Source organism: Podarcis gaigeae (assembly GCF_964106915.1).
Source record: "Podarcis gaigeae genome assembly, chromosome: 17".
In the NCBI taxonomy this organism is placed as follows: domain Eukaryota; kingdom Metazoa; phylum Chordata; class Lepidosauria; order Squamata; family Lacertidae; genus Podarcis; species Podarcis gaigeae.
In genome coordinates this window covers 33,808,824-33,824,825 of record NC_139694.1, presented here as the reverse complement: position 1 = coordinate 33,824,825, position 16,002 = coordinate 33,808,824, and the positions used below count along the sequence as shown (strand labels likewise).

General features: G+C 44.7%; 2 protein-coding genes across 4 annotated transcripts in view; one reads left to right on the top strand and one right to left on the bottom strand.

Annotated features, from left to right (window-relative positions):
* The window catches only part of IL27RA (interleukin 27 receptor subunit alpha), an 818,781-nt gene that overhangs the window by 656,636 nt on the left and 146,143 nt on the right, over positions 1-16,002 (top strand). The window lies entirely within an intron of this gene.
* The window catches only part of LOC310834574 (venom factor-like), a 69,519-nt gene that overhangs the window by 1,277 nt on the left and 52,240 nt on the right, over positions 1-16,002 (bottom strand). For both annotated transcript variants that reach the window (XM_083718261.1, XM_083718260.1), the window contains 10 exons: positions 14,851-15,009; positions 14,508-14,658; positions 12,932-12,989; positions 11,363-11,450; positions 10,233-10,322; positions 9,204-9,309; positions 7,188-7,277; positions 5,135-5,221; positions 3,572-3,655; positions 1,044-1,179 (listed from right to left, as the gene is read on the bottom strand). In XM_083718261.1, the coding sequence (XP_083574387.1) occupies positions 1,044-1,179; positions 3,572-3,655; positions 5,135-5,221; positions 7,188-7,277; positions 9,204-9,309; positions 10,233-10,322; positions 11,363-11,450; positions 12,932-12,989; positions 14,508-14,658; positions 14,851-15,009 (1,049 nt within the window). The remainder of the gene's footprint in view (positions 1-1,043; positions 1,180-3,571; positions 3,656-5,134; positions 5,222-7,187; positions 7,278-9,203; positions 9,310-10,232; positions 10,323-11,362; positions 11,451-12,931; positions 12,990-14,507; positions 14,659-14,850; positions 15,010-16,002) is intronic.

Sequence of the window (16,002 nt, the reverse complement as noted above, 5' to 3'; positions counted from 1 at the left end):
TATGCAGTGGTGCTACATTGGTGCGTCCCAAAGCAAACATGTGAAGTGGCAGGTACATGTTCTTACAGTGTACAGTACATAAATCCAGAGAAACCTGCAACAGTTGATCAAGTCTACCTGGTATGTAATGTTAGGGTAGGAACAACTATTTGCAATTCACACTTCATGCTTTTGCTGTGGGAGCAAAGGTGTAAATAATAATTTATGAGATAGGGATAAGGTAAAAGGTAAAGGTAAAGAATCCCTGGACGAATTTGACTATGGGGTGCAAGTCTCATCTCTGCTTTCAGGCCGAGGGAGCCAGCATTTGTCCACAGACAGCTTTCTGGGTTATGTGGCCAGCATGACTAAACCACTTCTGGTGCAACAGAACACCATGACAGAAACCAGAGTGCATGGAAACGCTGCTTACCTTCCTGCCGCAGTGGTACCTATTTATCTACTTGCACTGGCATGCTTTTGAACTGCTAGGTTGGCAGGAACTGGGACAGAGCAACGGAAACCTCCCCCCTTCACAGGGATTCAAACTGCCGACCTTCTAATCAGCAAGCCTAAGAGGCTCAGTGGTTTAGACCACAGCGCCACCTGTGTCCTTACTAGGAGATAAGGATATGGGACCTGAGGCCCCTGGGAGAAGACACAGCTCCTGAGTTTCATATAAGCTCTGCAATGCAGGAGTACATGGGTGCAAGCTTTCTGTATTTCCAGATATCTAGCGAGACGGCGTGGAAGCAACCATGATGAGGGTGTGAATACAAGTCTGGTATATATAAAGGGTTCTTAGCAGCAGCATGGTTAAGGTGGCTTTAACAATCCCATCTATGTACCAAGAAAATGTCAGTTGTGATCACAAAGAGTTCTCTGTGGAAGTGGCCTCCCCAAAAACTTTTTCTTCTTTTTTCTTGCTTGTTTCATTGGCTGAATGCTGTTTTTAAAAGCTGCAGCATAACTGTTACTGAATCTTCAGTTCTTAGGCACTCTGTGGACCTGATGGTAGAGAAGCAGGCTATGGATATAATGAATAAATGAAATTAAATACATACTCAGTTTTGGTTTGCCACATGTCAGTGCTGAGACCCCAGATCAGATACTCATTGTTCACTCCCAGATGCAGAGATTCCTGGCATCTCTTGTGGCTGATAAACTTGCGGGGCTTGAGTTGTGGATTTGCATCACTCCCTGGAGGAACCAGACAGAACATGGAGAAATATTTGAATCAGGTCCATGAGCAGAAATTGGATCCAATACACATTTAAAGATGAATGCATCAAATCTGCATAATAATTCATACCCCGCCCATCTGGCTAGGTTTCTCCAGCCACTCTGGGCGGCTTCCAGCAGAATATAAAAACATAATAAAATGTCAAATGTTAAAAACTTCCCAATGAAGTTTAAAACTTCAGATGTCTTCTAAAAGTTGTGTAGTTCTTAATCTTCTTGACATCTGATGGGAGGGTGTTTCACAGAGACGGTGCTATCACTGAGAAGGCCCTCTGCCTGGTTCCCTGTGAGGGAACTACCAGAAGACCCTCAGAGGTGGACCTCAGTGTCTGGGCTTATTGATGGGGGTGGAGACACACCTACTCAGTAGGTCATTAGCATTGCTATTCTCATATGCAAAGGATCAAGGCTCAAGGAGTGGCTTGTCTAAGGGGCCTCCCATATGTCCTTCTAATTTTGGGTTCATGATTAGTCAGAAACAATATGCAAACCACTATCCTTCAGATTCTCACATATCTGGCTTTGGGGGCAAGATCCACTGGAATGAGCAACTGGATCTCGATCAGCATGAAATCCCTGGCTCAGCCAAAGATACGCCGATGTAACTTGCTATTGTTGGCTCAAGTGGGGCTCGGTCAGCTGAGCTGAAGCTGACTGAGCTGACATAGGTGTAAGTCCAAAAAGGGGACAATCTGTAGGTGTGCCAAAGGTGGGACCAGAGAGGCTGGATCTCAACTCTCTTCAGCTCAGCCACATGACCTGGCAACCTGGTGCAGAATACAGTGGTACCTCAGATTACAGACGCTTCAGGTTACAGACTCTGCTAACCCAGAAATAGTACCTCGGGTTAAGAACTTTGCTTCAGGATGAGAACAGATATTGCACGGCAGTGGGAGGCCCCATTAGCTAAAGTGGTACCTCAGGTTAAGAACAGTTTCAGGTTAAGAACGGACCTCCAGAACGAATTAAGTTCTTAACCCAAGGTACCACTGTACTATTTTAAAGTTTAAAGTTTTCCCTGTGCTGGGCTTAGGCAGAACAACTTCAACAGCCTCCCTGCTGAACAGAATTTGGATCTGGTGTAACTTTACTCCAGCTTAATTTATAGTAGCTTGCTTTATACTAGTTTCTTATGCGTAGAATTTCTCCCTTAATCCTTTATTAAATTATCAGGGAAGAAAATAGATGACGGTCTTTAAGTTGCACAAGTGGTGTTACATTGGTCACAGTAAATGTTGCATGTAAAACACATTTCAGCTAATAGCTCACCACATTTTCTTAATGCTGAGAACTTCAAAGACGGGAATAAAATTAAACACGCCTACTTTTCTTTTCATTTTTTGAGGAGGGAAAAGGGGTGCGTGTTTTTGTAATTAATGTAACATATTTAAGCAATGTAAGTTTTCTCAACCTAAGCGCCTCTAATTTTGTTCCTAAAATTTATTGTCATTTCACCAAATGAAAAAAAACCACACAAAAGCATCAGGACAATAAAGGGTCACTAATCTGTTCTCTAATCTGTCACTTGTAGAGCTAAGTGTTTAAAAATAAATTTATTTTTTTTTTAAGAAATCATTTATGGAACAGCAGAATAGAGTAAATTTAGTCCCCTACTTTCCTCTTCGAAATAGAGGACCAGTGTTATTGGCAATGCCAATGATCTGATCTGAGCTACGTATGCCTAGGTTTATTTTCTGGATTGGACCTCTTTGAACCCTCAGTCCTTCATCCAGTAAGAGACATAAACAAAAACACATTTCCATCAACATTTGATCCTAGGTGAATCAAGGTGAGCATTACTAAAAAGTGTGGTATTCATTTAATATAAAGAATAGTTGTTAGTAAGTTAGGCTCATGGTTTTCAGAGTTTCTAGCTACCAAAACCCTTTCCTCGTGGTTTGCATGATGCAGAACACGTACATTCTGAAACAACCTCTGGTGGGAAGAAAATACAAGCAGTGATGGGGAAGTGGACACAGTTCAATGGTAGAGCACTTGCTTTGAATGTAGAAGATACCTAGTCCAATCTAGGTAGATGTAGGAGAGACACCCCTTTCCTCCCCCCCCCACGCCTGAAACCCTGCAGAGCTGTTGCCAGTCAGTGTAGACAACATTGAACTAGATGGGCCAATGGTCTCAATGGCTACTAGAAGTTTCCTTTGTTCCTAGTGCTGGGCATGGCATCTTTCGGCATGGCATCTTTCAGGGAAGCTTCTGAGGAGACCCAGGGTTGTTTGTTGGACTGACTGAAAATCAATGGCCTAGAGACTTAATGTGAGATTTTTAACAGTTCTTTGAAGTAAATGTTTTTGATCCACGGCAAGTTTCCCTTCAGGGCGCAAATTCTTACCTGATTTAATGATTTCCAGAACTTCCATGATATAGTTGTTATAATCGCCTTCCTCTTCTATTAGAATCAGCTTGGTCTTGTACACTTAAAAACGAAGACAGAGAAAGATTTTAATTAAGATGGCTGCATGTTTTCCTCATATATGCCTTAACATTGCTAGTGAACTTGCATGATTCTGCATAATTTGTATGATTCCCCACAAAAAAACCCTTAACTCCAATTAATAATATTAATTAATTAATTAATTAATTATATCTCGGTCATCTGGCTGGGATTCCCAAACCACTCTGGGCAGCTCCCAGCAGAATACTGAAAACATGATAAAACATCAGACATTACAAACTTCCCTAAACAGGGCTGCCTTCAGATGTCTTCTAAAGTCTTCTTTAAGTCTAAAAGTCAGATAGTTGTTTATTTCCTTGACATCTGATGGGAGAGCGTTCCGCAGAGGGGACACCACCAAGAAGGCCTTCTGCCTAGTTTCCTGTAACCTCACTTCTTGCAGGGAGGGAACCCCCCAGAAGGCCCTCGGAGCTGGACCTCAGCTGAACAATGGGGGTGGAGATGCTTCTTCAGGTATACTGGGCCGAGGCCACTTAGGGCTTTAAAGGTCAGCACCAACACTATGAATTGTGCTCCGATACATACTGGGATAATCTGATAATCACTGATGCTAAAGACACTGCATTTTGGCACCAGTAAATCCAGAGCCTCCTCAAATACCCAGGTCCAGTTCTTGTTGTTGTTTAGTCATTTAGTCGTGTCCGACTCTTCATGACCCCATGGACCAGAGCATGCCAGGCACTCCTGTCTTCCACTGCCTCCCACAGTTTGGTCAAACTCATGCTGGTAGCTTCGAAAACACTATCCAACCATCTCGTCCTCTGTCGTCCCCTTCTCCTTGTGCCCTCAATCTTTCCCAACTTCAGGGTCTTTTCCAGGGAGTCTTCTCTTCTCATGAGACGTGCCCCTCAGTTCCCTCTACAGCACGTGCAAAAACCATCTTCTTGACTACTCTCTCTACTCTGACTACATTGCCTACTCTGAAGTAATCCCACTGAGTTCAGTAGGTTTTACTCCCAGGTAAGTGGGTACAGATTTGAAGGAGAAATTCTTGAATTTAATCTTCTCCCTTTGCTGCGCAACTCTCTATACATGGCTACACAGAAGTAATCCCTATTGAGTTCACCAAGACTCTTACAAGTGGGTATAGGATCTGAATCTCCTCATAGTCTTTAAAAATCTTAAATAAATAATAGGGCATGATGCAGTCATAATTTCAGCACCCTTAAAGCCCACATGCTTCAATAAGAAAAACAGGTATGCTTTTAATTCTTCAGCTGAAACCTATTAGGAATTTGAAGCAGAGGGGGCTGACCTCCAGGTGTTGCTGAACTACAACTCCCATCATTTCTGAACTTTGACTATACAGGCTCATGGGAGTGATAGCTCAGCCACTTCCTTAGGCACATCACTCCACAATGTCCAGGGTTTACCAGATGCAGCTGCTATTAACATCAAAGCACAGCCATTCCTTCATCTAGCAGAGTAAACTTTAGTTACCATAATCCACTCCTGGCTTGCAGGCTTCTGCAATTCTTAGCTGCAGATCCACAGGTTTCGTAGCCGTGTTGTAAATGGTGCAAGTTTCTTTGGGAGAAAGGCAGAGAGAGAAAATGAATGAAGAGATGGAAGATTTCTGGGAGTATGATTAAACGGATGTGATAATTGCGGCTGCCGGGTTTTCAAATTAGGGCTGAGCTCCAGCAGCAGCCCTAGCAATTATTCACCAGTGCCATAATCTTTGCATAGTCATGAGTCTACCCCAGGAGGTTGTAAGACACTGCAGAGAGAATTCAGTGAGGAGACATCACCTCTTCGATTGCAAATGGTGGCTCTGCTCACCTACCCACCAACCCCATTTCTAGTGCCATCAGTGCCAGATTTACGTATAAGCTAAACAAGCTATAGCTTAGGGCCCAACTCTCTTGGGGGCCCCCCCAAAAATTAATGGAAAAAAGAACTGGATGTACACTTCCAAAATATAAGATAAAAAACAAATAAAATAAAACCTACATACAGCAACAGTGTTTTGTGTTGTGTAGGCTTCAATGATATAAGTAATGGGCTCCCAATCATTTTAATAATTATTTCACTATTAATATACCGGTACTTCTTCTTAATTGTATTTCACTATTAATATACTTCTTCTTAATTGTATTTTAGTTCAACAATTGCTTTGATCAAATACATACTTTGTTATGTGCAAATGGCTTTAGATACCTATTAGCTCCATAAATTACCATATAGCATATATTCAACACAAAAACAGCGACAATTTGTTGTTGACAAAGGACATATAAAGGTCCCCATTACCTTCAGTAGCTCAGGGCCACATCAAACCTAAATCCAGCCCTGAGTCCAAACCTAAAAGCCACCTCACCCACCTCTCCCTGCAGTGGCAGACTTCGGGCTCCCAAATTTCAGCAGAGCCCTGTGCACCGCTAAAATCTGGAACCCCTGCTTGCCATACCCCGTTCTATAGCATTGTTTTGGCGCCCCCTGCAGTGCGGCGGACGGTGCAGCCACAATGGTCACATCACTCTAAAACCGCCTCTGCTCACCCAAATATCCCTTCATGGCTCATCCCACCCTCTCCTCTCGTAGGTTGCCCCAAACTGCCCCCTCCTTCCTCAGTGCTGTCCAAGTGTATCCCTCGTCCTTCACAGCTCATCCTACCTTTTAAAGGTGGGCATGCGCTTCTGAGAGCGATTTTCTGAAACACCGGCCCTCCTCCGTCAAACCTTGCCGCAGTTGCATTTTACAGGCCGCGGCAGGTGTTTCTCGCCTGAGTCGCCAGCCACCCATGCTTCCCACTCGCCTGACTGCCATCATACTGGAGTTGGAGCAGCTGCCTGTCTTCATCCACTCAAACTGCACCCTGATGACAGCCCTACAATTTTATGTATATATATATATAACTGTGAGGCTAGTGACGTCTTTGCCTGTTAAAAAGAATTTTCAGCTTTGAAAAATCCCTCTTTTACAATTATCAAACGAAAGTTTAAAATGGAACTAATTGACACCTTCTTGCCACTGAAATGAAATTGTTGGGAGGCTTGTCATATTTCAGGAGATGGTATGTAGAGACTTGAAGTTAATTATAACTTCAAGTAAAAAAGAATATATTCAATATTATTGTGGCATCTGACTGTATTTTAGATTATTTTTATTGTGCATTACCTGTTAGTATTATAAATATACTATACACTGAAATATATATTTGGTAAATGTAAAAGAAAGGAACCTGCCGCTCCCTCGAGCTGAAAAATTTGCAATTTTTCATCAGATAATATAAAGTGCTAGAGCTCAAACCAAGTCCAAACCCATCAGTAGTGATTTTGCCAAGTCTTGTAAAGACCAGGTTCTTTTAATAGCAACCCCACCCCTCGCTATGGCACCTTAGATAATAGATACACCCTAGATTAATTCCTGTAGTTCAGAAACCACAAATGTCGACAGGACCTTTGTTTCCATGCTGACCAACCTTCCCCGCATCCCCAGAGCTGTGTTTGGGTGACTGGAAGCAGCATCTCTGCTTCGCGCCCTGCCTTACCTTCTGCACACCGGCAAACATCGCCATGGCATATCTTATCAAGGAGGCCACTCCCTTTGGAGGGATGGTAGAACTTGGTGCATTGCTCATCTGAAAGGAGGAATGAAAAGAGGTCCTTACTTCCACACTGACATGTCTGTGTGGCGCACCGATTTGATTACCTGGTGGGGGGTTGATTCCATAATATAAGCCTTAGGAAATGCACAGAGCAGGAGTGGGTGACCTGTTTTCATCCTGACTTAATGCAGGGAAACCCATCAAGAGGGTTTCTTTAAATGGTCACTTTTAAAGGAGAGAGTAGTACCCCAGCATTCCCTTCAAGTTCTGTACTCTATTCTTCAAGTACAGTGGTGCCCCGCAAGACGAACGCCTTGCAAGACGGAAAACCCGCTAGACGAAAGGGTTTTCCGTTTTGGAGGCGCTTCGCAAAACGAATTTCCCTATGGGGTTGCTTCGCAAGACGAAAAAATCTTGCGAGTTCCCGCGGGTTTTTTTCCGCTTTCCCCCCCCCCCTTTTCCTAAGCCGCTTAACAGCTTGATCGCTAAAAGCCGCTAGACCGCTGTAGCGCTAATCCGCTAAGCTGTCAATGGGCTTGCTTTGCAAGACGAAAAAACCGCTAGACGAAGAGAATCGCGGAACGGATTCTTTTCGTCTTGCGAGGCACCACTGTTAACGGTCTGAGGCTGTAAGTGTATTTTGCTGCACAAATTGACCTGGCCAGTTTCCTCAGGACAGACAGTGCTGCCACGAAGGGCCCCCGAGTTCCTGTGCTTAAGCATGGCTAGGGAACCGCGGATATAATTCACATGGAAAATGTGGTTTATTGTTCTTTCTGACAATTGCAATACAGGGGAGACTGTGGGCAAATATTTTCAGCAGATGTTGATCTGAGTTTGGTGGAGCCACCAGTGCTCGGTTAAAAGGGCTTGGCAGCCCAGGTCGTGCCAGTCAGTGGCCAGCTCACCCTCCCTGGCACTATAACACCGAAAGAGACCTTAAAGAGAGAGCAGGTATCCCATCAAGCAGGTGAGCTCTTTGGCGTGGCAAAATACCTTGGGACTGGCCCATCCTGCCCAAGAAACCATCAAAAAATCCACTCTTGCGTGCTGCAGCAAAGCTGATTAGGACAATTACTCACGTTTCTATAGTATTCTGTCTTTCCTGTGTGCACACAACCCCCTGGGTAGGTTAGTGCTAGAGCAGAGGAAACCAGGAGCCAGGCTCCCCTACTTTTGTTCACTGCCCTTGGAAGGAAATTACCGTATTTTTCAGTCTATAAGACGCCCCCATGTATAAGATATTTTTTGGGGCGACTCAGATTTAAGAAAATGGCCTCAGCATTATCTGCGTATAAGACGCCCCCAAATTTTTGACATAATTTATGAGGGGGGGAAACCTAGTCTTATACACAGAAAAAAACGGTATATATTGGTACCTCTGGTTACGTACTTAATTCGTTCTGGAGGTCCATTCTTAACCTGAAACCGTTCTTAACCTGAGGTACCATTTTAGCTAATGGGGCCTCCCGCTACTGCCGCACCGCCACCATGCAATTTCTGTTCTCATCCTGAGGTAAAATTCTTAACCCAAGATACTACTTCCAGGTTAGCAGAGTCTGTAACCCGAAGTGTTTGTAACCCGAGGTACCACTGTATCTGGCTGCTTAGAGCAGGGATGTCTTAGGGCTTAGTTGCTGAGCTAAGTGCTGCTTGTGGGTCTCTGCTCTCTTGTCATTACCATTTGATGTTTTTATGTGATATATTGCTCAGTTCTGCATTCATAAAATGGGGCCAAAAAGACTTTCAGAAAAGTTATGTGCATGCTATTTGGTCAATACACCTATCTGGCTGGGTCCACGGGGAGAGCTGTATGTAATGTTAAGAGAATCCAGCTTGTATTTTATGTCCTCAAGTTCACCAGAGCCCAAAGTCCCAGTTTTACACAAAGGTGTAGGGATCAGGCCCTAAGATACACAACGGAGGGCAGCTTTCAACTTATGCTGAGGTTGCCATTACCTAGATTATAATAGCTGTACACCTTGACAGATCCAGGCTGAATGAGACCAGCTTCAAAATACTTGTAAGCTTTAAATTGAAAACATTCATCGTCTTCATGAGAAACCTAGGATGGGAAGAGAAAAGAAAGAACAAGTCTTTGGGTGCCAGTCTTCCACCAGAGAAGAAATCCATGCAAGCTCCATATGTTCATGATTCCTAAACCCTAAGACTGTGCACCTAAACTGAACCTGAGAGTGCTCCTATAATTTTAAGAGTTGTGTGTAGAAAAGAAAAAAACTACCAACTGTAGCTTCCTCCTACAGTACACAGGTCTAAGATAGGAAAAGCCACATAGTGAAATTCTAAGTCCTAGGTAAAGGTAAAGGAACCCCTGACCGTTAGGTCCAGTCGTGGACGACTCTGGGGTTGGGGCGCTCATCTCACTTTACTGGCTGAGGGAGCCAGCATACAGCTTCCGGGTCATGTGGCCAGCATGACTAAGCTGCTTCTGGCGAACCAGGGCAGCACAAGGAAACACCGTTTACCTTCCCGCTGGAGCGGTACCTATTTATCTACTTGCACTTTGACGTGCTTTTGAACTGCTAGGTGGGCAGGAGCTGGGACTGAGAAATGGGAGCTCACCCTGCTGCGGGGATTCAAAACGCCAACCATCCGATCGGCAAGCCCTAGGCTCTGTGGTTTAGACCACAGCGCCACCCGTGTCTAAGTCCTAAGCTATTCTTAAAAGATACACAATGGCTGGGAAGACCTGTGTTTAAGGCTTGCCTGAACCAGGAAGCATTCCAAAGCAAATAATTTATATCGTGATTCAAAATACAGAAAGATAACACCTTCTCAAATTACATGGGGACTAGAGTGTATGCCCATGAAGACAAAATGCTTCTTGTGCCAGAAAATAAAATAAATCCTGTAAAATGTATACACATAACCCACCCTCTAATTCACAGGTGCACACCAGTGCTAGTCTAGCTACGGTTACATTTAGTTATGCCAGTTATTCCCAGAACCTCTCCAGTAAGTATTTACCTTGTCCAGATAAATGATGAGGTTCCCTTTTTCAGACATGGCGTCGTTGATGTCAAACTTGGAGATGTATCTGTCGACTCCCTCAGAGAGCTGAACACAGAATGAGAACAATTGACATCATTGGCACCAAGGGTTGGAGTTAACCCAAGCATGCAACCCCTCAGGGGTAGAGCATTGCATCTAGAGGAAATTTGGAGGCTCAGTATACCGTAATTTTCTGTCTATTAGACGCCTCCATATATAAGACTCCCCCCATTTGGGGGGACTCAATTTTAAGAAATTGAGGGGGAGATGGACCAAAGTTGTTGAGCCTCTCCCCCCACGCAGCTGCAGGAGGGAAACACTCCCTAGATCATTTCCCATTGAGCATTTCCCATTGAGCATTGAGGGAAGTTGCGCTCCAGCCAGCTGGTTGGCTGGAGGGCACCTTCCCCTATGCTGCTGCGAGCGGGAAACGATCCAGGGAGTGCTTCTCGCGCACAGCGGCATTGAGGGAAGTTGCACACCGCCAACCAGTGCCCCCAGATCGCTCCCCACACGCAGCAGCATCTCCCCCCCCCCCAACACCACTATCTGTGTATTGGACGACCCCAGTTCTTTGACATTTTTGTGTCAAAAAACCTCATCCAGTACACGGAAAAACACGGTATGTATCTGAGGGATTTCAAGAGAGGTAGGATGAATTTTCATACGGTTAGAGAAATTTCTTAGGGACATTCCACTAAACCCTCAGTCATTTCTCCCAAGGCAGAAGGAATGTTGAAATTTCTGCATGGAACAGACTCCCAGGAGAGGTGGTGGACTCTCCTTCCTTGGAGGTTTTTAAACAGATGTTGGACGGCCACCTGTCATGGATGCTCTAGCTGAGATTCCTGCATTGCAGGGGGTTGGACTAGATGGCCCTTGGGTCCCCTCCAACTCTATGATTCTATGAACCTCTGTTGCACCCAGTCTAGTAAGCTGCTGCCTCATAGCAGGAGAACTGGTGGCACATTTATGACAAACCCTAATCCATTCTCCCTGTGGATCTAATTCCAAGTTTTTTTGCTGACCGCAGTGAATTTTCTAGTGCAATATTCTCAAAGAACAACGGAAGCAGTCATCCCCAGTGCCAAGGAAAGCTCACCTACCCTCTTAAGATCTCCAGTGTCAGGTGCAAAGCCAGTAAGCATGGAGACATCAATGATTGACATTGCAGCATCAGCCTTTCCAAGATACCTAGAATGAGGGACAGGGAAAATGACACCAGAATGGATTTCATTGCCATTAACAATAGCATTAACATCAGAATTAACAGTAACAATTTGAAACAATACGTCAACCAGCATGCTAAAGTCAATTGCAATTGCAGAACAGGCAGCAGAAGTGAAAATATAGCATCGCTGTCCATTTCATCGGGACAAAAAAGTGTGCCTCTCCCTCCCATCTAAATGAAAACAATGCAAAGGCAAGGTGTGACTCGCAAGGCCATTCTGTGAGCCACTGTATGTGAACCTCACTCCACCAAGCAGATCTTAACAAACAGGGAGGCTGGCGTGGGAGGAGGTGTTCTTTCTGTTATTTGGGGCAAAAGTCATTGAACACTTTGTGTTTGTGCTCTTTTTTTCTTTTTAAAAAATTTGGACAGCTTCAGAGCCGTCTTTCCCATTGGTGTTAGTGGTTTGTTGCGCCAGGGCGCCGGCCTCTCAGGGGCACCCTAGCGAGTGTGGAAGCTGCGCGGCTCTGCTGGCGGCCTCCCCTTCCCCAGCACGCCCGCCAGCTGTGCCCACCAACTATATGCCTGGCAGGCATGCAGCTTCCTTCCCAAGCCTCCGCAGGAGCAGATCGATCCCCGCAGAGGCTTAGCCTCTGCACCTGCTGAAGACAGCCCTGCTCCTGGTCATTGTCGTCCTCCTGCTTCCTGGTGAAAGGTGGTGCACAGCCTTCCCAGGCTGCCTTAACCAGTGCCCTCGCGCCGGAGAACATGTCCGCCAGCACATTTTCCTGCTTGATTGCCACCACCACCCTGGGAATCAGGCCAGTGGGGGAGGCAGAGGACACTTTCTACCGCCCCCTCCCTTGTTTTGGAGTTGCCGGGGGGGGGAGGCGCCGGAGGGATCTTTGCACCACGGTGCCGGATATGCTTAAGATATGCCCTGGACAGCTTGCTTGATGCACAGTGGTTATGTAGGTGTGCAATACAAACTGCAAAACCACAATTGAGCAACCTACCGTGGCTTAAAATCTCGATTGTTTAGGTATTTCAATAGACTCTCTGGTGTTCAAAATTGGAACCATTCCTTTATCTTGTGTTTCTTTTGCAGGCTGAGGGCTTATCCATGCCTTCCTTTTGCCCCACACTTTCCAGGCACAGGCCAACGCTTCAAAGCTCTGTGTCCAAGTGGTTTTGTGGAGCTTTGTGGTTTTGCTCCAATTCAGTGGTAAAAGTGGGTTTTCACAGGGAAATCTCCAGGGGGGTGGGGAGAGCACTTGGATATGAAGCTATAAAGTTCAAGCTATGTCTGGAAAGCATGAAGGAAAGGTAACTGCAGATAAGCCCAGAGAGTATGGTGCAGTCAACCACCCTACAAATCCAAATATCTCAAACTCCTGAAACCAGAGAAGCCTTTGGTTGTTAAGCAACAATTTCTGCTTCTCCCAGTCGTTGGAATGCTCAGTGATGGTGACCCACGTCTATCCTGAAAGCCCCAAATGCTCACCTGGTGCAGATGTTGATCTTGACTGCTCCTTTGGCTCCTCCCTTTTCCTGCCCTTTAACTTGTAATTGGGGGGGGGGGGGAAGCACAAAGAATTAGTCACTTGGTGGAAATTCCTTGCTGTGTGACTCAAAAAAGAGTAACATAGGCTTGATTGTCCAACTAAGAACCATACTTGCCATCGCTGGCCTATCCAACTAATAGGCCCCTTCCCAAAGAATGTTGTGGCCATGACTGGGGATGTGTGGCTCTCCAGATGTTGTTGGACACAACCCTTCATCCCTGACCACTTGCCATGCTGCCTGCGGCTGATGAGACTTGGAGTCCAACAACCTCTCTGGTCTAAAGATTGCTTCCTGTATCACAACTGGACTGGGGTCAGGGAAAAGGAGGTGGGGCAAATGAGTGCAATGAGGGGAGGGGAAGGAGGGGGTCCATGCAGCTTCCTTTACCCACATGTCCCTACTTATTTTAACACCAGACCCACCCATCCCAGACACACAATTAGACAAACATTTGCTGCTGTCACATCTAACTCGCTGTTCAATTTGGACATTTTAACATCTGAAGTCTGCAGTGCTCTCTTCCCTGGAGGTGTTTTGTGATGTTGTTTGGAGGACTTGTTCAAAGTTCATTTTCTGGGATCATTACAGTGAGTGGTATTGAACAAGCCAAGCAGTGTGTCTCAGTTCAGACTGGCAGATTATACAGGGCACACTACGATTAATCACTGTCTGAATTCTTTTTTTGTTTGTTTTGTTCTAGCTAATATTTTAAAAAGATACAACTATTTATAGGATTGTTCTTGGGTAAATTTTGCACTATCCCTCCTTCTGGCATGGTCTCACCTTCCTTTTCCAAGCCCTTTGGCCTTTTTCTTCTCTCTGTATCCTGACCTAGTTTTCAATTTATTTATTTTTTGCACCATTCTACCCATATTCACCTGGTTAATTTTATATGCATTTCTTTAAGCAGTAGATAAACGAGCAAGACCACTCTTTGTACAGGTACACCTGGAGTACCGTGCCCAGTTCAGGGTCCCATAGTTTAAGAAGGATATTGACAAGCTAGAATGTGTGCAGAGGAGGGAGAACAAGATGATCAGGGGTCCGGACACCATTCCTTATGAGGAATGGTTGAAGGAGCTGGGTATGTTTAGCCTGAAGAAAAGAAGACTGAGGGATGATCTGATAGCCATCTTCAAGTATCTGAAATGCAGCCACATAGAAGACGAAGCAAGCTTGTTTTCTCCTCCTCCAGAGGGTTTCAAATTACAATAAAGGGAATTCTAAAAATTACGAAAAACTTTCTGATGGTGATAGCTGTTTGACAGCGTAATAGACTACCTTAGAAGGTGATGGATTCTCCTTCATTTGAGGTTTCTAAAGAGAGGTTGGTATCTGTCACAGATTCTTTAGCTGTGATTCCTGCATTCAGTTAAACTGAATGACCCTTGTTGTACCTTCCAACTCTACAATTCTATTATTCTACTGATTTCAGAAAACAACCCCCTAGCCCATCAGTCTTCTGGGGAAGCACATGTAGTTCTAGAAAATCTAAGCCCGCCACTCAAACTTACACAGTGGGACGTCTTCAACAGAAACTCGCAGAGAAAAATTCTTGCACTGCTCTGCCTCCTCCCGTATCTTTGCATTATATACCGTCACAACAGTCATAGTTGCTTTTCCTGTGCCGGTTGCTTTCACAGTGAAATCTTGATTGAGCTTGGTCTAAAGAAACAAAGAGGGTTAGTATGCCTTTGGATTGTGTTCTCTACTGACTGATGTCATTATACTGATTATTGTTACTGTTGTTCTTCCCCCCTGTTGTAGTATGGCTTGAACTAGAGGTGAGATACAAATAAATAAACATTTAATGTGTATGTGTCTTAGGAGACAATGGAAGTAAATACAATGTTGTACCTCTGTTGACCGGGTAACGAGGGCATTCGCATACTCAATCCTGACAGTAAATGGATTTTGACGTTCTGGCAGTTTAATAGAAACATCCAAGTTCAGGTCCTTATGGGTAGGGACGTCGATCTCATACTGGGCAAGAGCTTGGAATACCATGATGGTTGCCTGAAATGGGAGGAAGAAGATGGGAGTTCAGTGAGTTCAGCTTGTGGTGCCCACCTAGACATAGAGGAAATGACAGTTTGCTAATGGAGGTTACCAGGAAACTGGAGCACACTCAGGGACAAGTATGTCAATTTTGGTCTCTCTCAAGTTTCTCAATTCACCAAACTTAAATTCACTTCTTCACATTTCCACAACAACTTATAAGTTGGTGAAAATTTCTCCAAATTTTGTGTGTGTTCTGAAACATTTTTACAAATAGGTTCTCCTAATATAGTGTGCTTTTGTGTATTATTTTTACTAACATATGCATTCCTGTTCACTTTCCCCTAATATATGAATTTCTGTACACAGGGTAGAATTCAATGAAGCTCTAAGTGACTACACAGAACCTTTTGTACTGGTATAATGGGACTCCCCCTCACCTGTTCCCCCTAAACCTGTTCTGTGAGTTCCCCGAATCCTCTAGAAAAGCCCCACTGCACAAACAAACATTGTTACACCCATGCAGCATCTTAGATGAATCCAGGCCATATTGTTTGTCTGGAGAACCAACATTAATAGGCATGTCTAATTTAGGGCTCCTCCACACTTTCTTATGTCCTTGTTCCTAGAAAGCATGGGTCTGAGCAATCTTTCCCTTGCCCCAGTCCTTTCCCAGGGAAAAAATGCTCTTTAGTGCTAAATCAGAGCAAATGGGCAAGGAATTGTTTTGTATTCTGCAGGTAAAGGTAAAAAGGGAAAGGACCCCTGGACGGTTAAGTCTTTGGGGTATGGCGCTCATCTTGCTTTCAGGCGTTTGTCCACAGACAGCTTTCTGGGTCGTGTGGCCAGCATGACTAAACAGCTTCTGGAGCAACAGGACACTTTGACAAGTGCCAGAGTACACAGAAACACTGTTTACCTTCTCACCGCAGTGGTACCTATTTATCTACTCACACTGCTAGGTTGGCAGGAGCTGGGACAGAGTAATGGGAGCTCACCCTGTTGTGTGGA